Here is a 23,577-nt window from a genome sequence, read left to right as displayed (position 1 = left end):
TGTAAATATATATATATATATATATATGTGTGTGTGTGTGTATACATATGTATGTATATATATCAAGTCTCTCGAGTTGTGACATTGTTCAATCACAGTCATCGGTAACAATTAACAGATACGATCCACAGAGTCGCGGATCTATGACGTGAAATCTATGGCGACGTTGACTTTTTTTTTGCGGTAAAAAATGATCTCGATGTTTCATCTTCGAAGGGAGTCTTACGTTGAAGTCACGAAAAATGCAAAAAAAGAAAATACATTTTTTCGCGAAAGAAAAAAAAGTCGAGCGCGGATTACGCGGTTATTCCAGTCCCACGCTTGGGTCAATCTGCGAAAGAGGAACATTTTTCATCGTACACGATTACACGTTTTCTCGATCGTTACTTAAAAGGTACGAAATAACGAAAAGGGAAAAGAGGGAAGAGAACACGCTCTTCCAATCCTGACTTTGTGACAAAGCAAAAAAAAAAGACGAAAGAAAGATCATTATATCTACTGTCGACAATTGAGTATGTATACATATATACCTTCAAAGTGCGCTCCGAAAACGACTTCCGGGTAGTTTTACGACGTAAGAACAAGAAAAATTATGTTTTAATTTTCACTTTCACACACAATTAAGTAAGGAAAGAAGCAGGAGGAGGAGGAGGAGGAGGAAAGGAAAGATACATGCTACACGTAAAGGACAAAGCTCAATACGAAGAACAGTGGGATTATGAAAAAAAAGGAAAAAAAGAAACTGATCATCATCGCTATTGTCAATCAAATTTTGAAGTTTATCAATAAAATAATCAAGTGACTGGCGGGAACGACCGGGCGCAGGCGAGACAGACGGACGTTTTCGGCAGAAAAAAAAGAAGAAGAAAGGAGAAATTAATTCGTCATCTCGTTTTTAAGAATAGAGAGAGAGAGAGAGAGAGAGAGAGTGAGAGTGAGAGAGAGAGAGAGAATGAGCAAGCTCGCGTCCTCACGCGATGAGCTTCACTTCACTTCACGGACGAAACGAACAATCGACCATGCACCAAGTTCGTTTTAGACGATCTGTAAAATCCGCGGCGGTAAAAAACGCGCGGAAAAAACAGAATTCTATTTGCGATTCTTTTTTTTCCTCTCACACAGCGCATCGTAGTAGAAAAAAAAAACTCTTGACGATTCATACATGTACATGTACTTTACATACACATTTAGGTAAATAACACATAGATAGACATGTAATTCTAGACTATTAAATAGATGTAATTCTCCGATTCTGCAAGTATATATATATAAAGTCACGATTTTATATATAATAAAGCAAAATTACAGATAGAATTCTGCTGCGATTCGAAGGTCGTCTAAAGCGGTCTTTATCCGAGTACAACGCGGCGACAGGGCTGCGCTCTCCCTTCTTTTCTTTTCTCTGTCGTCGTTTTTATCGAGTAAGAATTATTTCGCTGCCTTACGCTTCATATGGCACACATATACACACACACACGCACGCACGCACGACGGAACACCGCGCGATATCTCTTTTTGTTCCGCAGGAATGAAGAGGGATGGATCCTGTGCGACTCGGAATGCGAAGTTATCGTGACCGCTCCTTGATTTGATCCACTCTCATTCGTTCAACTCGGCAATATATATAAATAAGTATTCACGTGTGTATATTGTCGTAACTATCCCCCCCAAACTTGGCCCCTTTCCTCGCCCTGCCCGCGCGCCATCTTTGTGATATTATTGTTTCTTTTTTTTTTTTATATTACCTATAAGAACACAAGGCTCCTCGCGCTGCCAATTGTCAAATTGTTTGATGACGTCAGAAATGAATCATACCGAGAATTCCGTATGAAATGCAATATATCAGTTCAAATGAAAAGATATACTCACGAAATAACATTCGTGATCGATTCGGCGCGTTAGTAAAATGCTCCGAACACTCTCCTTTTCTTCCAACAATCGATAAATAACCGTAAAATTAATCATCGACAAAATCACGAGCGAAGAGATTAAAAAGAGTTGTATATCATGTTAATTTCACGGATATTTATCGATTGTCGGAGCAAGAGAAAAGGAGCATTTTACCAGTACGTTGAATAGATTATGAATGTTATTTTGTGAATGTACCTTTTTGTACATATACACCACGAAAGAATTCTCGGTGCCAACTTCCTTGATTTCTGACATCATCAAGGACAGTCGCAGCGAGTATTGAAGGAGTCTTAAAAGAAGAAGAAAAAGTAAGGAAAAAGAAGAAAACACGGAGCTCGAGCCACATGTCACGACGCGAGTTCGAGAGAGAACATGAAAGAAAAAGAAAGTAGGAAAGAGAAAGAATTCATCATCGTCATGACGAAACGTGAACTGATTTGATTTCGGTACATACTATATTTTAATTTTCCCTCTTGGCGCGCACATATATCATAAATAAATATATATATATATCTATATATATATAGATAGATACACACCCAGGGTGAACCGCGCAACGTGATCAGCTTAATTTATTCTGCTATTAATGGACCAATTGAAAGTTGTTTATTTGTGTATTGTAAATTTAATGTATCATCTTAAAGCTTAGCTTGAACCATGTTATATTAGATAAAAAAATGTTCAATCGGTCCACTAACAACACAATAAATTAAGTTGATCGCGTTGCGTAGTTCACCCTGTACACCACACACACAAACGCGCGCACGACACGCACACACACACACACACACACACGTAAATATCCTAGCATGTATATGGAGTCGACGTCATTAATCTCGATCATGCCCACCCTCATTGCTTCACTTCAAGTTACAATTAAGAATTTAATGATGGGTTTAACGCGGAGTTATGTATTGTTCACCTCGATAGTTCCTAAGATAGACAAGAGAGATTTTGTCGGTGGTAATAATAATAACAACAACAATAATAATAATAATATAGTAACAATAATTATAGTAGTAATTATAATAATTGTTCATTGTTGATCTCAGGTTGCCGCGCGAAATTTCGTACTGTAATAGAATCTAGATCGTAATGTCGGTCTTTCCCCCGTGTATGATTGTAAATATGTTTCTTCGTGATTTCAGTGATTGTAGTTTTGAGTAAAGCGGCTGGAACATATAGCGGGTATAATTCTCGTCTCGCGATATTCGTATAGTTGATCTTCGTGCGACGTCGATGACGCATTTTCTGCAGAATTTTCACACTCGTCTCTCGTCATGTGGTTTGTGATCATTTATTATCACGCTCGAAGCACTCAGTCTCACCCACACACACACACACACACACACACACACACACACATGCATACATTATACAGATACACGTGAATGAGACGAGGTAGTAAATTTATAAACGATCATAAAGAGTATAACAATATATGAGAATGAAGAGATCGCTGTCTCTATTTATATACATAAATATTAAATATATTACAATTGTAAGAGGATGAAGAAAGGAGAGAGATGTTGATCGATACTCGATAAAAATTCCTACGTTTTTTCTATCGTCGCGAGTAATGGAAATAATCACGGGGAGGTATACATGCGTAAGAATTGCACGGGACGATCGCGAACGAGGCCGTGAAAGGAAGAGAGATAAAAAACAAAAAATAGAGAGAGAGGTAAAAAGTAACATATGAACATATACGAGACGAAGTGATAAAGCGACATCGAGTCGACGGCGACAGATCCATGAAATAAAGTATATTGTTGTGTCTTTATTGTTGTTGTTGCATGAAACTAGCGTAAATAGACTGAGCAGTACACGTGATTAAATAACTATTAACATAAATGATTCTTAAAATACGTTATATTATTGTAATTATATACACACACACACACACACACGATGTGTATTATATTTATAATTGTAACGAGTCCGTGCGGGCAGCGTTTGGAGCCAGGTTCTCGTCCTTTGAGAATTACCTTTCACCCTGATCATCGACACACGATAGAGTCCTCTCGGCCGAGCCTTTTATCGTCGAATAGCGCTTACGTGTACACGTATTTTCCTCGTCAGGGAGAGACTACACGCTCTTAGGATACGTGTGTGCGCGCGCTCATGTGCCTACGAGTTCTCGAATTCCCCAAGTGCTCGCAGCTCTCTCCCGTCACTCGACCGATGGAAAGGTGACAAATCAATATTCGGGTACAATCAATCAATCAATCGAGATATCCACCGAGCGACGATCTTATCACACGTCGCCGCGGAATTAGATTATTAATATCCTAGATTTAAACTTTACAAATATTCGTCATCACGCATCGTATTGTGAAAGAAACTATATTATAGATGTGTATATAAATAAATATATATACACACACATGCACGCACACACACACACATACACACGCAATTCATACAGCATATTTTATCCTTAGGATATCCTCAGGATGTCTCTAGGATATTCATGCCGTATGGGAATATATATATACTTCCCATTTCGATCGAGAAGTGACGAAGATTCGAGCGAAAGATCTCGTTCGAAAGAAGAAGAAGAAAGAGAGGGGATCGGTTTATTTTATTGGACGCACAACTCGATCGAACGTTTCTCTCCCGCCATCTCTCTCAAAGGATCGGAATTCTGTGTGGCGGGGCTGTTCCTAGTACCTGATTATCCTATCCTTGCGGCACGAAGGCAGATTTCTGTCGGGCACGTGCGGTTCGAAGAGATATCTCTCTGTGTTCTCTTGTCTCCCCCCTCTCCACTGTCTCGTTTCCCCTTCGTTTTCGCTCTACTTTCTCTCACAAGCACCAGTGAAACTCCTCCGTCTAGTATTCGCACTCAGTATAGAGTACACGTAACACGGGGGTGTGTAATGCCTGTTTAAATTTCCTTAGGGATGAAATATACGATAGACATAACCGTCTGTTATACCATCATACTTTACGACAATGCTATCTACTATTGCCGTGAGTTGAGTTGAACTAGTAGCATCGAAGATACTATATAAGGTAATCATTTCGCAAAATTTTACAAATTATGAGGCAATATGAAAACACACATTCTCTCGCTCTTAAAACAATATTTTTTAAAAAACTTTGAATTCTATTATGTATGGCGTTCCCTTTCAGGTGGGAAAAAATCATTATTTTCGTCATGCGATGGATCATCAAAAAAACACTTTCCAAACATGCCTCGTAAATCCACTTTTTACTTGGAAATGTTTAATCACAGTTGAATATGAAGGTATTAAAAGAATAATCTAGATAACATTTTGTTGATTACACGAAAATAACACTCATAAATAGGTTAGGATAATTATAAATCTTTTTAATTTGAGACAACGCGTTTGAAAACTGTCAGGTAATTTTATATATAACTGTAACTTTAAGTAAATGTAATCTTAATATAAATTAATGAGACATATTGTCTCATAATTTATAAAATTTTACGAAATAGTGATACTTTATATAGTATCTTCGATGTTACTGCCACTAACTCAACTCGTGGCAATAGTAGACAGCGTTGTGAGCTGTCATAAAGTATGATGATATAATAGACGGTTGTGCCTATCGTATATTTCATCGACATATAGCACTGGACGGAACATTGGGCCGAAATCCTATTGACAGATGTAGAAAGAGAAAAGATGATGTGTGGGTAGGAGCGGCTTACAGAGCAACGGGGCCACATGAGGCATTTACAATTCTATTATTTTAATTAATTTTTTTTATAACAGTATCAATATAGGATATAAGGAAGAAGGAAAGCATAAAAATGTTTATAGAGTATATCATATCACTCATATATATATATAGTAACGTCAAGAATGTCCCCAACTTTTAAGATACGATACTGTTCCCCTTCTCCTTAGACAAAATTCAACCAATGAACAGAGAGTAGGAGGAGAGACCCGTACCTACATCTAGGTCTCTCAATACGAAAGATCAAAGAAATCCTTCCAATGCTATATGTCGATGGTATATTTCATCCCTTGGGAAACTAACTCAACAAGCATTAACGGAAACGGTATTCTTTCTTTTATTGTTGCATATTACCTTGACTGCCTAGTACTTAAGGATAATCTCTAGCGTTCATCGCGACAGGACACACATACACGTTGTGACCCATCGTCTTTTTCGCATAGACTGGCGCGCGACGGCGAATAATGAGTCGATGAGTTGTACGGCCGCGTTGTGGCCTCTTCTTGTTTTTTGTAGCAGTACGTCGCATATAAGTTTTGTCGCACGGAAACAATGACTACACTCTTTTTAATTCTTTCCTATGCGAGACCTCTTGTACAACGAAAAGATCTCGGACGGGCAAAAGGGACAATTGTTTCGTACATGTATCTATTTGTATTTGACGGACCGATCAGCCGTACGCAGAACGAGCATCTCGATTGTCTTCGAGTTTCCCTCGGGAAATAAATTTCTTCAAATAATTAATAAATTTTATTGCATCCAAACAGATTTCATCATTGACGTGCTCCGAAGAAACTTGTGTTTCGATTAGTACGATTGTTAGACTTTCCAACGAATACGTATCTCTATCTTGAATAAAAAATTTGTTCGAAACGAAAGATAATTTTCTTACAAAGAAATTATTCGTTTCATTTTATATATTTATTGTGGCTAAATAATATTTTATTCGGTTAAAAGATATTGCTTCAAATAATAGCGTTCTTTCTGTTAGTTAATGGAGTTTTCTTGAGTGAGATAATAAAATCTTTACTCAAACAAATAAGTACATGTTGTTTCTATGAAACAAAATTTAGTCGAATAAATACTAAACCTGTTTTTCTGTGTATGATACATTTATCACATAGAATGACGAAATGGAAATACGGAAAACATCACGGAACTCAAAACGATACGTTATTTAAAATGTAATATGACGATTTGAGAATAATTTATAAATAAATTCGTTGTTACATTAGTATAACAAAAAATATTTATATTATTTCATTATGTGAATTTAATAATTAACTCGATACGGCATATTTGCTCCGTGAATGTAAATAAAAAAAAATTTTGTGACAATCATGAATGTCTGTTTAGATTGCTGTTTTATATTAAATCTTTTTCTCGATACAAATCCAAATTGTATCGGCAAATTAAGAAGTACATTCCGGTTAAATAAATATAATAATATATATAATTACACCTGCAATTTACAAGTGTCTGTGTTTTTTGATCAAGTGTTTTTATCCAAGATAAATCAACGTGAAATTTAGCGTGGAAGGACATTAAGTCCTTTGGGGATTTCAACTTCTCTCTTAAACGTTCCGTGTACGGCTGAATCGATCGTCATAACCGCTCTTTTGAATCCACGATCGCAATCGCACTGTAAATCCACCATCTAGGAGTTGTACTCTCGATACGTCTGTATTTTGTAGCCGCGGCCATTTATCGTCTCGTTACGTAATCTCCTTTTCCGAACTCGCGCTATTGTAATCGGATTGAACGGCTCGATGAAACGTCATATAAGCACGTGCAAGCCGATTCAAATGTCGTCGAGGATCCATCTGTACTTCGAAGGGCAGGCCGAAGGTTAGTGACGATGGATTAAGATCGTAGGCTTAAGATCCGGGCATCGATCACGTAACTTTTCTTCAGAGGGAAATGTGAAAAGCGAAAGTGTTTTCGGAAATTTGCCCTCTTCACGAGTTCACGGAGAAGGAATTCATCCTCAGGCGGGCATGAAATCATCTCCTCTGACGTGAATTCGTGATAAGAGTAAATTTTCTAATTCGAAAACATTTTTCACATTTCCTCTTTAAGCGGGGTCACAATGAGAATTTAAGGAAAAGTTACGCGATCCGGTGCTCTGTTGACGTATTTACGGGGGACACTACCGCTTCCTGCCGCTGAGCTTCTTCCGTTTTAATTGATCTGTCGGTCGCGTGCCATTGTACATAACATGTGCATAATCGGATGTTCCGTGTCGGAGACTGAAACCGGTAGAACTTGAATTCTGTTCGCTTCTCGTGTCGTAATACAAAACGTAGTCTACAATGGGTCTACAATATATAGTAAGAAATAAGAAGTTGACCAATCATATTCGAGTCTGAGGAGAATAATCGACTATGATTGGTTAATTTCTTATTGTTCTTATAAATATACTCCTATTACCCATTTCAGACTACGTTTAACGTGTGGAGATAATAATCTCCATGAAGAAGAATAATGATCACATCCGTTGAAGCATCTCGCCATAAATTCTCTTGATATCGTATCCTGCAAAAAAAATACACGACTTAAATCATATCTTTTGTGGAGAACAACTGTAACTTCCGAGACCAAACTTACCGAAAGTAAAACGTATACCGGTTTCAGCTCTCGCTTCGTATTGCGCTCATTGTCTTGGTTCTCTGTGCGCTACGTGACATTTCATTCGAAATAAATCTTGACGAGTACTCCGAATATCGTTGCGAGTCTTCTTTGATTCATTTTTATTACATCTTCATTTTTGTGCGAACAACTTTAGTGAGATATTTTTCCAAAATTATCTCACGTCTGTCGTTATTCAGTTCGGCTTCAGTTGCATTTCATTTCGTTTGTTGTGTTTCTGCAATTTGTTGAAGAAAGTAATCCTTCCTTACTCAGAGTGACGTCATATCGGACTATTGCGAAACGCTAATATGCGGATGATAGATGAGGTAAGTAGAAATTAATTGCTTATTGCTAACTCGTGAATTTCAAAAACGAAATTTACTATAAGGGGAGTTTTGTCCTCCTATTCGAATGCAGTTATTTTCACGACTCAAGCGGCCGTGCAAGACAAGAAGAATAGAGTTACCTCTCTCTATTACAAGCGTATGCGTTCCAGAGTTAATTGCGATCTCTCCACCTACGCTCTAACGCGTTCTAAGGAGAACTACCGAAGAGGACTTAACGATTTCACGTTACAAATGATCGTCCCCGATGGAGCGATTCGTCGAACACTCCCCCGAGTGCATCCGTAAAACCGTATGGCCGTTTAGCAAATAAAATTGTATCTCTCGGACCACCGGGTATATAAATGGCGGGGGGCGGGGCGGCTTAAGTGATTGCTTCTCTTCATTAGAGTCGCTCCGGTTCGCTCCTCTCTCGCGAAGTCGAAGTTGAGGGACAGGTGTGGTAATGGCCCGTATCCGAGCTCTCGCTTCAGTTAACTCCCTCCTCTCCGTTCGATTTCACCCCCTCCCGGAACTATTACGCGAATTGATTTCGCATCGGATCTGGTAGAGCCCGGGACGGAAACTTGCGTTTAGCTCCTCGTTTCTTTCGCCGTTCCCCTCCTTCCTTGTCGTGACCACCCACGGTCCATTTGCGTGGGATCTCCTCGTAAAAGCGCCTGCATTTCCGGATATTATCGGCTTCTCCGTCTCGCAAATAATCATAAAGTTTTTGTCCATTTCCTCCATACATCGATACAATTCATGATAACTGATTGGGTGCACAGATTTCTACTAGGTTTATTCGGACGCTTAAATAGTATTGAACTTAGGTAGATCTTGCGCGATTTACTGGCAGCTGGTTGGTGTATATCGCGCTGCACGCGTCGCATTAAATAATAACGCCAGTGATTGCTGCTAGGTGCCGGCCGGGAACGAAGGCAGGGCGAGGAGAGAAGTGGGGAAGCACGAACGGAGAAGACGCTGCCTTTACACCCCCACCAGATATATCATCGCCTGGCAGTTATGTGTGTCATGAATTTTAGATTATCCTTGGATTAGATTAAGGCACGGGGGGAGGTCGGAAGGAGGCGGCGAGCAAGCGGCCCCTTGGCCCGCCAGTCAGTGCTGTAGCGGCAGCTAGGCTGAATTATTTCCAAATCTTGCAGCATTTCTCTCCCTCCGTACGATCGTACCGAGCAATTGATCTGTTTCCCCGCAACTTTTCCGTTTGTGACTCGACGATCACTGTCGTGATAAGAGGACGGCAATAACAATCCCTGATGCGGATCATAGAGTTTTTTTAGTGAATGGAATTTTTATCATTGAGATATTCGCGGTGTAAAGAAGGCTACCTTAATGAAAAGGCCAATAATAATCGCTGTTTTCTGAATGCAGTCATTATTTCAGTCCTTTTCTACAGTATCGGATTACAGAAGGCCGATCTGACTGGCGGTTATGACTTTTGAAGGGCCTATCATAGTGAAGCGTCATGCAATTTGTGATTGGTCCATTAAAAGTTGGCAGTCGTAACGGCCTTCTAACAATTGACAGTTTGATACGGGCTTAAAGTGGATCGATCAATTGAAACAAATGGTTTGTTCTCTTTAGCTATACCGCTAAAAAGGAAACAAAACCGAAATTGGTTGATTCGTTGAAATCCAATCCCTAATACAGGCTTCAAGTCCACGTTATTTCATTCATTTGATCGAAAAGTGAGTTCAGAATAAATAGTCTGGATGAAGATAAAGATGATCTTTAGATAATTTTATCTACATACCGGCAAGCACTGAACCGCTTATTACTTAAAAGCGCTCCTCTATTCCGGGTGGAGACATTAGAAAGTCATCGGGATCGCTTTGATAGCTCAACGAAATATATCGCACCATTTCCCGTTGTATAGTCGGCGTCCGCTGTTAAGAGTATCCATTCGCAACGTCCGCGATGTCCCACAATGTCCCCGAGAAATCTCGGCTCGCGAGTCACCCCTCGCGCCCGATTATTCCTCGTTTCATCCCTTCGGGGGAAGAGGCGGAGATAATTGATGATGGTAGCTGGTTTTCGCGGGACATTATATCGCAGTTACGAGCTTCCAGCTCTATCCCCACTTTCGCTCGTCCACGAATGCGCAATGTGCGAACAACACGATTGCGTCGCTCCGCTCCTCCTGCCGCCATTGGGGGGAGAGAGGGAACACTCTCCGTGGAGGTGGTTCCCCCACCCCCTTAGTCGCTGCCCACGTGACCCCCGGGCCTCCCCAGGGTTAGACAAACGACGGCCAATTTACGAGCAATAGGAAAAACTTCTTAAAACTCGGATTAAAATAAGCGGAAGGAGAGGAACCCCTTCCCATCTTACCCTCTCTGAATTATCCCGGGGATACATAGGGAGGGTTTATTTTATTTCTGAGGCTCATGCATAAGCAGGGAGGGACCGAAAAGAGGCGAATAGGCCTTGCGCTTTTATTATTATCTCCTCCCTTTCCCATCCCGTGAACGAGTATCGTTATTCGTACAGTGATATGAATACAGTCACTCTAAAGCCCGTGTTACGCACTGTGCGAGCGCAGATTAGATTCGCGCTGGGAATTGTTGACCGGCCAATCAGATCGAAGTAGCCGAAGATCCATTAGCCGGTCAATGATGCAGACCGAATCCAATCCAGATATGTAGTGCGACACGCTTTTAATTTATTCCACTTTCCGAATTATCTGCCGTCGTCGTCGATGATTATCGATGATTATCGATGATAATTCGATAATTCGTTTGAGGGGGTTCTAAAGAGCACCAATTACCGACATTTTTTTCTTTAAAGGTATTATATTATAATACTTTTATGTAATTATTATATATTTTATATAACTTTATATATTAAAAGACTTTTACATGGCTTCACAGAATTGTAAAATTCTTTTATACAGTTAACTCATTTCGAACTGTAAAGATTTTGAGAGATCCAAGTGCCGTTTTAGGTTAATTGGGATCCAAGGAAACACATAAAAAGTAATTAAGTTTAAGTTAAAGGTTAACTTACTTATTGAATTGAGTTAAAAGTGATTAACTTCTAACTGAACTCTTTTGAAAGTTATTACCCAACGCTGCTGAAAAACATGGTGAAAGGATTCATATGAAAGTAGCTATGATATTCTCTCCGTGTATCAATGAATTGTATACAAGTGACTCCCGGGTATCGTAAAAACGCTTCGTTGCCGACTTCTGGCTGGTCGTGTAAATGTATCAGATCGCTCATTTGTGCCATCGCTGTCCTTAATGGCTGAATTAAGCATTATTCTAACAACTCGTATTACGAGAATTTACGTCCCGCGAAAAATCCGATGTATGGGCCGTAGGTCACCGCTGTATCGATTCTCTGCGCGACCGAATTACGGCCTTTTTACCTATTCGTGGCGGCCATAAAAAGCGTTCGAAGCGCAGTCGACTCACACGTGGAGCTTTTTAATTAAAGTCGGTAATTGAATGACGGTCGTTTCGCGCGCGTGTGCCTCGACCTATCGTTGCACCTGAATAGAACGATAACGATTCTCCCGAGGGACATAATCCGGGAATAAATCCGTGTTAACGTGATTACAATTTTCAGAGATGCGCGCCTGATTTATCCATCAGACTACATCGGCGGACGTTCTACCGCGACATAACCTTAAGAAACGTATATTTGTTTCATTCTAAAGACAAAAAGAACAATCTATTAGGTATACAAATGAATTCTCTGCCCTAATATTAAATTATCAATTATTTAAGCAGAAAGTTTTTGCCGCCAACTTTAGGGCTGTGTAATACCGATACAATAAACCGGAATATACTGACATAACCTCAAACAATTCACCGTGAGCGCAGTAAGCAGAATGGCGTCTGACAAGTAACACATCTGTTTGCTCTTCGCATTTCGGTTAAAAAAAGAAACACGTCCGAGACGATGACTTGTGAGGGGAAGGTCTTCTAGCGCGTGTAAAAAATGACTTTCACGGGACCGGTCATTCTACTGCACGGCGAAAGCAACCAAAGATATTTTTGATTCGTTGAGCTGGGATTTGCGTCGAAAAACCTGGATTTACAAAGCCTTTTCGAACGACATCGTCGAAGAACATGTGTGTTATTTCGGCGGCGGTTCACGTCATTGGCACCGCGGAAGGAGAGCGAGCGAGCGGGGGATTCCCGAGAACAATAACGGCGCCCCGGGGACGACCCGGGGTAACGCGATTACACGGCGCGGCACTGGCGTGGCACGGCGCTCGCCCGGCGGTTCACCCAGCTTGATTTATCCGTGTAGCCGCACGTTATTGCATTAGCAGCCCGTCCCGACGGCGATGCTGCACCCCAGCCAGGCCAAGCTGCCTTCTCCTCCTCACCCCTTTCTCCTCCGCGATCGCGACGCAAGAAGTTGTCCGGCGTCTGTCCACCCGGCCGTGAATCATCTCCGAGAGTTATATCCTTCGCGCCGCTGCCAGGACGCGCGATCTATAATTTCCTCCGCCGCCGCGGTTGATCAGCGATCCTGGCGTGTCTCGATGTTTCCTAAATTTCCGGAGGTTAATACCGCTTAGTTCGAAAACTGTGCGGCCGAGGCCCACTCGCGGAAGCGACGTGGAGTTGTCTTAACGAGACTCGTTCGTAGCTTTCCTCGGGGAAAAAAAAATGTTACAATTGATTCAATATCAGGGCCGAGAATTAATTTGTTTGCCTAATATAATCATATATAATCATTTTTTCCCGGGCATTGATTTCAGCCTTAAATATGCGCTTGCCTACTTAGAGAGAGAAGAAGAGAGAGAGAGAGTTGTGGAAATCGTTGACGATAACTTTACATTAATGTCGCCTGAATAGTCATTGGTGCTCCCCGCCAGGCTATAAGTAGACCTCTCGCGATCTGAGAGACTGCAGGTCGCACGAGTTTTGCATCACAGTTCTTCGACACGGAGCGCGCTGATCGAAATACAAGCGAGATCCTGTATACATTATGTATGTTACACGTTTTTTTTTCACCACTTTTCACTTTATACACACTTCGATACACCTTTGTACTCCTCAGACGCTTCAGGCACACGTCGTAAATGAGAGGATGCACTTCTCATACTTCGTACACGGCTAAATCGACAGTAGCGACAATCCGCTCGAAAGTGATACATCATGTCGGTTTGAATATACAATTTTGAAATCGTTTTGGAAACTATAAATTCTCGAGAGACGTTCGAACGCATTTTGCATACACGAGTATGTCTTATAAATCTTGAAATATAATCCGTACATCTATATATTCATATCCATATATACGTTCTTCATATACATCTACATGTAATTTTCACTATACATCTATTATATCAGTACGTAGACAAATATCCAAGATCCTCGAGACACACTCGAAATTCTCAGGATTTCCCAAGTCCTTTAGAAATCCTCGAATATGTCGAATGATATTCAAAGCAACTCGAATTCCTGGACACGACTGAATTGTTTGGAAACGGTTCTTCCGAAATAGAGACTTGAATGCTCTTCGCCAGATCAGATCTCGCTCCGTCGAACGATTCAAGAGAAGACTCTAATTAGTCGGAAAAAATCTCGGTTCGTATAACTGATTTTCTGTTGTTGGGGACCAAACGAAAACTAGATTGAAGAAAGCAAAAGATTCTATTCAGTCAATTGTTCTCTCACTTTCAACCGAGTTTTAATGCAGCTGAATGTCTAGACGAATGTTCTCAATTGCGGTAGAGATATCTTTTCTCACCGCCGATTTTCGTCTGATTACTATTCTGTTACACGAACTGATTTTTATCTGTGCACACTGAGAAAAAAACGTGATATTCATAATTGTAATCGCAAAAGTGAGAGAATTATAGTCAGCAGAACCATTTTTTAAAGTAAATGTTATAGTGTCAACGATAATAATCAGTGTTTGCCTTAGATGATTTCAGATTCATCTAGATGAAGATGAGATGAGGGTGCGTTTATCTAGATTAAAGATAACTAGCGCTACTTATTTAGATAATTTGTTTGACGATGTTGTTTTCATGAGAGGCTTGTAAAAATTGATAAAAATAATCGAATTTCTCTCAGTGTAAAATTAGAGTTTCTCGCTCATGGAAAATGCGGAGGTTCGCTCGCGTGCAAAGTATCTCGGTGTCGGATTGCACGATTAGTCCTGTCGATTCCCGGTCTCTCACTGGCGTCGTCTAAGTCGGACGACCTCTTCGACGTGCGTACTCACCGTCGCCTCATTTCCGTCCCGTTCATTCTCGTTGAGCCCTCCGTTATCCGAGACGACGACGCGATGCCTTACGCCGGCCTGTTAAGCCCCAAGGCTTCCTGATGCCGTCTTGCCTTCAATCTCAGGTCGGCGATACTGCTGTTTTTGGAACGGGCTGCTGCGGCGGCCAACGACGCCGCCAAGCTCAGCGGATGAGGATGGTGGCCAGTCGACGGCGCGGCCGGCGGCGGCAGGCAGAAAAGACCGCCGGCTGCTGCGTAGTGCAGCACCGCCGGGTCGAAGGCCGATCCAACGTTCGTTCCTGTCCCCTGCATCGGCGGCGGATGCAGCCTGAGAGCCGGCAGGTAAGGCGCTACTCGGCACGGTTCCAGAGTAGTCGGCGGGCTCCGTGGCGCCAACACCATGCTCCCGGCGACGCCTGGAACGTATAATCCTATGAGCGAGCGGAATACTTACGTCGGAAGAAACTTTCGGTGCCGGCCGTATTTTTTCTATCGCCGTTCTAAGGATGATTTTTCCTATGGATTTCTATTGATTGGGAATCTTCTTTCTATACGGAATTTGGAAATCTCTCAGACGTTAAATATAATACGTTAGTTTACCACGAAGAAGGTTCGTGAAAATCCCTGCGGCAAATTTACAATATCGTATACCTTTGTGCAGCTGGCTCTCATGCTTACGGCACTTGGCGCGTCGGTTCTGGAACCAGACCTGCACTCGCGCCTCGCTGAGACCGAGTCGTTGGCTCAGCTCCTCCCTCATAAACGCGTCGGGGTAGTGCGTCTCGTCGAACAGTCTCTCGAGCTCGGCCAGTTGCTCAATGGTGAAGTTCGTCCGCGATCTTCTCTGCTTGCCGTTTCCGTTCGCATTGCCTCGACAACTCGATCCTGGAGAGTTAATCAAGCAATGCACGAAAACAATTCTTATACATTGAGAGAAATTCAATTATGCTAATTATATTCGAATTTTTCAATTATAGTCATTCATCTTTCATCAGATATTTCATTTAATTTTCGAGATATTCGGCTTGTTTGAAATTTAACAGCTTGTACGGTATGTTTTTACAAATTAAATAGTATGTTAGGTAGTTCTTCAAATTGCACGATGTCTCCGGCACATTATTGTATGCTTGGACATAACAGTTGGGGAATTAATATCGTTATAGTTAGAAAAAGATATTTGGAAATCAATTCCATGTTATTGGGTGAAAATTCCTCCGATCGTCGCAGCGAAGGCGCTGAATAAATTCACAAATGTCCCGCAATAACGAACGTATTGCAGGAAATATCTCCAGCAAAATGGGTATCCGAGTGTTATGAATCATCGTCGTAAATACAATGGAGCGAGAAGGAAGTCGCGACGATTAATTCGTAGGGACAAATGCGAAGCCGAGCGAACAATAGCCGACGTGCCATCGCCAAATTGATCTCCGCGAGTCGTTCACAGCTCATTTCTCCCAGTCTGGGCGCCATCAGCATATATCTCTCGCCACCTTATGAGAATCCTATTTAAATCGAACGTCAGACGGAGGGAGGAGGGTGAACTTAATTGGATGACATTAGACAAGCGCGTCTCCCGAACGGCGTCGAGAGGCGTGAATCGAAGATCGTACTCGCTGGAGGAAACGCATATGCATCTGGAAGACGTACAGTTGTAGTGTCAGGATTAAACATGTTTATGGACCCTTTTTTTTCTCGCTTGACAGTTCATCTGTATTAAAATTTGACTAACTGAGAGTAATCTCCTGCGGAAATCTTTCGGTTCCGGCAATTGAGTTTTCATCTAGTCTTTGGACAACGGAAAATTTCGTTGCACTGACGGAGTTGTTTTTCCTCCATGTAGAGAAATCTACTCGGGCAAGAAGAATCATAAGTTATCAGCGGGCGCGTAGATTACGAATATCGGGAGCATTGACAAGGAGGAGCTTTACGCGCCAGGAAGATCCTATTGGACAGATGCAGAAAGGCGAAGAAGAGTGATTAAGGTGAGAAAGAGAGAGAGAGAGAGAGAGAGAGAGAGAATCTAACTGCGGTAGGTGGGGGATGACTAACAACCCGGTATAAGATTTTCTCCCTCCTTCTCTCTCTCTGCAGCTCGTCACTTTGCTAAATTATATAAATCACATCCCCTTCGTCAAGGGCTCTTATGCGAGACACTTAATCCGCCACCTCTGTCTCCTTTACCCCTCGTTGTCATCCCCACCTCACATCGGGCGCTCCTCGCCTCCTGTCGGCAACACCTCGAAGAACCTCGTAACATCGTAGTTACTTTACATTAAACGCCCATTAATTAAATCATATGGCTGTTAATTATCCAGGAGCGCTTTCCTAACTCGCGGTGATGCCTGTGGCCGCTTCGTACGACAGGCTGAGAACGTTTTTTAGCCCGGAGTGTCCTGTCGTTTTCTTTTCCTATCCTATCCTTTTTACTCGAGCGTTTACGAAATTAATACATATATAATATATATAATTGTAGTTTTTTTATTTCAAACGTATCGCAATACCAATTGTTTTATTATATAAATAAAGAAATAATTTTGTCTAAAAATACGTTTTATAGAAAAATTATACATATATATATGATTATTTTTGTAATATTCTGGGAATATTACGCACTTCTAGGGATTCGAGCAGCGCTCCCGGCAACGATACTCCGGTACACATTCTGCCGACGATTTAGCGTCACGTTCGCGCCCATCGGTCTTCAGTCGCGCGTGTTTTCCTGCGATCGCTCGTAAGTGTTGGTGCTTGACCGCTAGTCAAAGGCCCGTGCGCGCTTCGTGTATTTATGGCACTTGGGGCGCGAGTTTTCTTGAAGTATGATAGCGGAGGGTGCCGCTACTTTAGGAAAAATGGGAAAGCCGTCCGTCCTTCGTATTTACGAAGCCGAACTACTCGCCAAAACGCACGATTTTCTCTCTCGTACGGGCGGGTCGTATAAATCGTAGTTGTAAAGTATTCGCGGCTTTACACCCGGATAAATATATGCGGCGGACATATCGAGGAAATGTGTACAACACGATTATACCCCGAGTCATTCAGAAAACGAAGAAGCTTGTACGAGTTGTAAGCCAATAAAACTGATGAGAAACTAGCTAGCTGGAGAATTACCGGCCAGTTAGTACTGGTTAGAAACTGGTTTGTATCAGTTCCCGATCATTCGTGTGACAAAAGGTTAAATTCGGTACGCCCGGCGTAGGAAGCGATTCTTAGGTCCTGCCGAGCCTTTCGTCCTTACGTATTCACGGCGCCGTATGCAGCGGAGCCCACGACGACGCTTTTATACGCCTAATGGCGTACGATATCTCGATAACTCGCTTTCGGAGGGAGAAAAATAGTAATAGCCAAGCCGGGGCTTAACTGGATCAGGCCAAGAGGGCAGCGCTCTTAGTAATCGAATTAGTGACCCCTCGCGTCCGAGTGTGATTGCTTTGGGTTTTCCAACAGGCGGAGGGTTCTTCCCGCCCGTCGCGGAATTCTTCCCTTTCTTTCTCTTTCGCAAGAGAGCCGTCTGAAGTATCGGTTAAGGAGTGTCGGTGGAGGGGGTGAAAATTACGATTTCGCACCTCGGACCGGGACGCTCGAACGAATACGTAGTTTTAACAAGGAAATCTAAAGGACTCGGGGAATTGTTCCTCTGAACTTACTTCGCGTCGACAACAGAAGACTGAGCGAAACTCACCGTGACCGACGATACTCGATAAGTTTTCGTCGTCTCTGCACACAACGAGGAATAAACGACCGGCACGGTTAATGACCACGCGTATGCTTCGTGCGAGGCAAGGAGGGGTAGTTTTAAACCACCGTGAACATATGAACGCGCTGCTAAATTGGATTACGGCGGATATGATTAAAGCGCTATACGCGCGATGCCGCGCACACTGCGTGGTAGATTGGCTACCGACGGACGAGTCCCATCGTTGCTATCGTCCGTGAGAAACGAATTATACTTGGCGCGACCAAGTTGCGTCCGTTCCTTGCGTATACATACTTTGTTCCGTTTCGCTCGAGAAGATCCGAATAATTGATAGGATGCTCTTCTCTGATTCCCATTTACGGCGTTTTGTTCGTTAGATAAACGATAGAATATTTTGCGCTACTTTTACAACGATAATCAATCGATCCAGACGATGACGCGTATCCGCTGGCGAGCGAGCTCTTCTTCTCCGCTCGTGGATATTTATGATTTTACTTTCGCGGCCATGGTGGCTGCCGGCCCGGCAGATTGCTTTTTGATTTGCGCTTAATCGGAAAAAGTTATGGGCCCTCGAGAGATGGGCGCTGCGCATCTCCCGTTTAGGGGGCGTACACACAACTAACGCGGCGGGCCGCATATTAAACCATAAATTCATGGTTCACGCTCTCTCTCTCTCTCTCTGCCCGTTCGCGCTACGTTCGAGTTATTGCGGGGGGAAACATGCGTGGCGTTACCTCAACGCCGCGCTCCCTACTTTTTATAACGCGATCGCCGTTCAATCTCGTTCTCCGTTTCGTCCGTCCGTTCAATTCCATGCAAGTTGTTCACGCATGCGGCGGTTCTGCACCGGCCGATTGGTTGTTCAATCCGCTCATTGAAAACTTAATTTGTAAGATTGGTGGACACTTAGTGGAACGAGACCATTCGCACGTCTAATTGTCTTTTCAAAAGCGAGATTTCTCATCAGCGGAGATTTCCGAAGAGAAGAAACGACGAAAATTGTTATTTAGACTTTTCAAGGTAGAAAAAAAGAAATAATACGAAATTTGCAGGGTTTAAAGAGAAACATCTGGCTCCAGCGTAGAAGTCATTTCAAAGTCAACTTGAAATTTTTTAATAAAAACCCCTATTTTCGACTCGAGAAATGAAAAGAGCGGGAGATTCTCTCATGTCAAATTGACCCGTAATGGTTATTTCGAGGTCAAATTAATTTTTCAATAATAATTCTTTAGGAAAGCAGTTTGGAGGAAAAGGTTAATGCGAAATTAGTAGGGTTTAAAAAGGGACAGCTGACTAAAAATTCGCGAATAAAAGTTAATTATGTTACGCTAAGAATCGATACATTTAGGAAGGAGCGTATTCCTCGAATTAATAGCATTTTCCCTGGCAGGAATTTTCTCCGGAAAAACAGTAAGGGAGTTGACGTAATTTCGTCTTTCAGTGCTCGGCGGAACAAGCGTTATCGAAGATGACTCGACTTCGATGAGCAGAATTGCGGGTCGCCGATCGTTACGTTGCGAGCGGTCAGCTATTCCCAATAACTTCTGAGCTTTATTGGACGATGACTTGAATTATAAACGAAGATCCAAGTCCCCTATAGCTGTTGCGACTTCGCCCCGACGGTTCCTGACCTTCGTACACTACTCGTTCGCGCAGCAATCGCAAACGAGTGTAACCCTAAAGGGAATCCGTGTGGTGAGATCGAGATTGGCAACATCATCGTGAGTTGTGGACTGTGACTTCCGGGCCAAACTTCGCTTTTAATTTCTCGTCGAAGACTAACGTAATTTTTTAGAGATGGAAGAGATTATCAGTCTCGATAATATGAACGACTTAATGTCCACGTGATGTTTTACACCGAGGAAAAATATTTAAAAGATAAAAAAATACTTGTTTCATAAATAACATATTTGTTTAAATCTCAATTCTTTTATTTAAATAGAATAAATGATTGCTTTCATGTAGAGAAGCCAATATACGAAAACCAAAAATATTTCTATTCACAAAATCATAGTAACGCATGCGTACTATCGATGTCGGTAAAAACTTATGCGCCGGTCTAATATTTTTTAGATGTTTTGTTCTCAGTGTACGATCGTGTTTACATAGATCGTGACGTACAAAAGTATTAAAGTAAGATGATCGAATAATATTTTTTACGAAATATATAACTTACGAAATTGCACAAATTTTATTTCAAGGTAATTTTTCTTTCTATTAAATAATAGAGTTTTCGCCGAATGAGACAATAAAATGTTCACTCAAACAAATAATATTTCGTACAAATATATGTTGTCCTATGAAAGAAATTTCAGTCGAATAAATATAAATACTAAGAAATGAAGAAATCTCTATGTATGCACATTGCTATTTTTGGGATGAAAACTAGGAGAAGATACAGTTAAGTTACTCAAAAATGGCTATAATTTCAGTAGAGAAAATAATTTCAGCGAGATTTCTCTCAGCGCTGGATTTCATTTTAGCGATATGTAAATCACGCGGTACACTCACCCTTAGCAGAGTCCTCTTGACACTGGCCGCTTGACCTTGAGATCTGTGAAGACACTTTGACGTCATTGGATGTGGTCTTGCTGTCACTCGAATTTTGACTTTTCAATTCGACGCAGTTCTCCGGACTGGGCGATCGATCCTTCGATATGGGCGGCGGCGAGGGAGTGCATCCCAGCAGCTTTCGCACTGACAGCTTCAGCTCGGGTGTCTTCAGCGGTGGCAAGTTCTCCGCGGTATCCCTCATGTCCTTGATCTTGGCCGTGACGGAGAGATCCTCTGGCTGCAGACGACCCTCCGGCGACGGCGGCGACTCTTCGGCGCCCCCGCTGCTCGCTTCGATACCAGCGGCCGTCTCTTGCGCGCCTTCGCGTGCCGACGAGCCTTCATCTAAACAGGATTTCGCTTTGTACTCTCTGAAACGCGCGAAGGGATTGCGAGGTACACGCGCGATCACGCGTTAGATCCGCGGCGGACACATCCGGCGGCGGAGTTAGGTTGACTCGTAAGTGAATCATCGTTATGTTTTTGTGCTAAAAAAATCATATCTAACCATAATCGCATAAATGAAAGAATTCTCCATAACACAGCAGTATCATATTTGTAATATAGCAGAGATATCACAGTAATGTCCGCCAAAACGAACCACGGTAATATTACAGTGACATTATATTCCCTTGCAAAAAAGTACTAGTAGCTGTGATAAATTAACCAGAGATAAATTTCTTAGCTTTTATTACTTATACGAAAGAAAAAACATGTTATTTTATACGTTCGCGTTCGTGATTTCTATTCTAACCGGAGGTCACCCATCCACAGTGTTTGCCGGTATTTAGATAAAATTATCTAAATAATCATCCAGATGAATCTAGACGGAAGAAATATATATTCATCTTTATCCAGATGAATCTGAAATCATCCAAGGCTGTATATTAATACGCCGGGGCACCGAGGTATGTGCGATCTAACGTAACTTCCTATCCGGTGACATCGATCGCACGTACGAATCAACCTGATAGGATTCGAGAAATCTTCCCTCTCGACTTCGACCGACGATCTCTCCGGCCCGCACAATACACACATACATCGTCGATGCGCGACGCGTCAACCGGAGCGAGGGGGATGATCGCGCGCACTTCGTGAGCACAGCATCATCGGCAAGCCGGGAGGAAAAATCGCGCACGTACGCCGATCAGCGTCGTCGGCGGCATTGCCAATGAGATGCGCGACACTGAGGGTGATCCTGCCACCGGCGATCCTGCAGCCGGCGGCCTCGCCGCCGGTCGCCACACTCGCAGCCACGTTGTTGTCGAAACTCTTTGAGACGAACTGGGCGAGCTGCTCCATCCTCGCCTTCTCGTAGGGACTCTCGCGCGTGACCTCGGCACCGACGGCTGCCGTCCGGAGACGTCCCACGCTCGTCGGCGCGTAGGTGGTCTCACGCTCGTCATCGTCGCGACGCCGACGCCACGCGTCGCCCGAGGACGCCATTCGGCCGCCAGCCAATGCCTGACCCGATGGGCGTGATGGTACCCGCCTATCCGGCCACCCCCGTATCTCTCTTCGGTGCGTCCCTTTTAAAAGCAGGCGTTCTCTCCCCCCGAACTGACGCTCATTAGCATTCGCGCCCGCTCGCGGAAACTACCCATCGCTGGCCGGCCCGGTATTGGAGTGGATAGGGTGCTTTCGCCGACCACACCACCCATCTCTCTCCCCTCCCGTTCCCCTCGCGGGCTGCTGTTTACCTGAAGACGGATAGAGAGAGGCCGCGGTAATTAATCCGACGTTTTTTGCGGCCGATCCTCAGCTGGTGCCAGATTTCGGCCCAAGGCTGAGGTAACGGAGAAACCGAGCCGAGCACAAATTTTCTTCGGATGAAGGTGCCTCTGAAATTTCCAGGTGACCTTTGTTATATATATACAAAATGGTCGTTTAATTTTTGGATATTGTTTTCGACTTCTCGAAATTTGTTTTTGTTTTTGTATTTGTCTTATGTTGCTATGCGTTATAAATACACGAAAAATAGTTTTGTTTGAATTACCTGACGAGAAACAAATCATAAATGCGTTCTAATTGAAGGAGACAGAATTTCCGGAGACAAATAACTTCGTTATCATAAAACGGTTTTTACAAGCAGAAATTCTCCCTTCGACCATTCTTTTTTTCAACCAAAGTGCGTTTGGATCGTCAGGTAAATTCAACTAAACTTTATTCCCGTATACGTTGATCAAAACCCCAAGAATTGTTTTGAGTACTCTAGTATTTGACATCACTCACCTACTGAGTCTCACGAGTTCATGTAATTTGTCTTTTCCGTCATGTTCAGCTCCTATTTTTCCTTTTCGATATTCATATCTTGACCTTTCGACAGGATTACTCTTTCTCCGTATCTTTCTCTCTCTCCCTTTGTCTTCTTCTTCGGTAACTAGTGCAGGGGAACTCTCAAGGGCGTCGAAATGATGTACGCCGGTCCGACGTAAACTCGATTTCGCTCTTGCCGATCTCGATTTCTCGCGAGCGCAATTTATTGCGTTTGATAGAGTACGTCGCATTTGTCGTTGCATATGTCTCACTCGGA

The 23,577-nt window shown here is 42.6% G+C and overlaps 1 protein-coding gene across 1 annotated transcript; it reads right to left on the bottom strand.

The window, feature by feature from the left end:
• Nucleotides 1–14,863: 14,863 nt before the first annotated feature.
• On the bottom strand, nucleotides 14,864–22,490 carry LOC106743177 (ALX homeobox protein 1-like). The gene is made up of 4 exons (XM_014616758.1): nucleotides 22,187–22,490; nucleotides 21,003–21,389; nucleotides 15,449–15,682; nucleotides 14,864–15,213 (listed from the first exon to the last, which is right to left on the bottom strand). The coding sequence occupies exons 1-4, from the start codon at nucleotides 22,488–22,490 to the stop codon at nucleotides 14,864–14,866; spliced, it is 1,275 nt and encodes a 424-aa protein (XP_014472244.1).
• Between the last annotated feature and the right edge of the window lie 1,087 nt (nucleotides 22,491–23,577).

The sequence above is a fragment of the Dinoponera quadriceps genome, unplaced genomic scaffold (genome assembly GCF_001313825.1).
Source record: "Dinoponera quadriceps isolate SergipeBrazil2010 unplaced genomic scaffold, ASM131382v1 scaffold894, whole genome shotgun sequence".
NCBI classification, from domain to species: Eukaryota; Metazoa; Arthropoda; class Insecta; order Hymenoptera; family Formicidae; genus Dinoponera; species Dinoponera quadriceps.
Note: the sequence above shows the minus strand (reverse complement) of the source record. Positions and strands in the feature narration are given on the sequence as shown.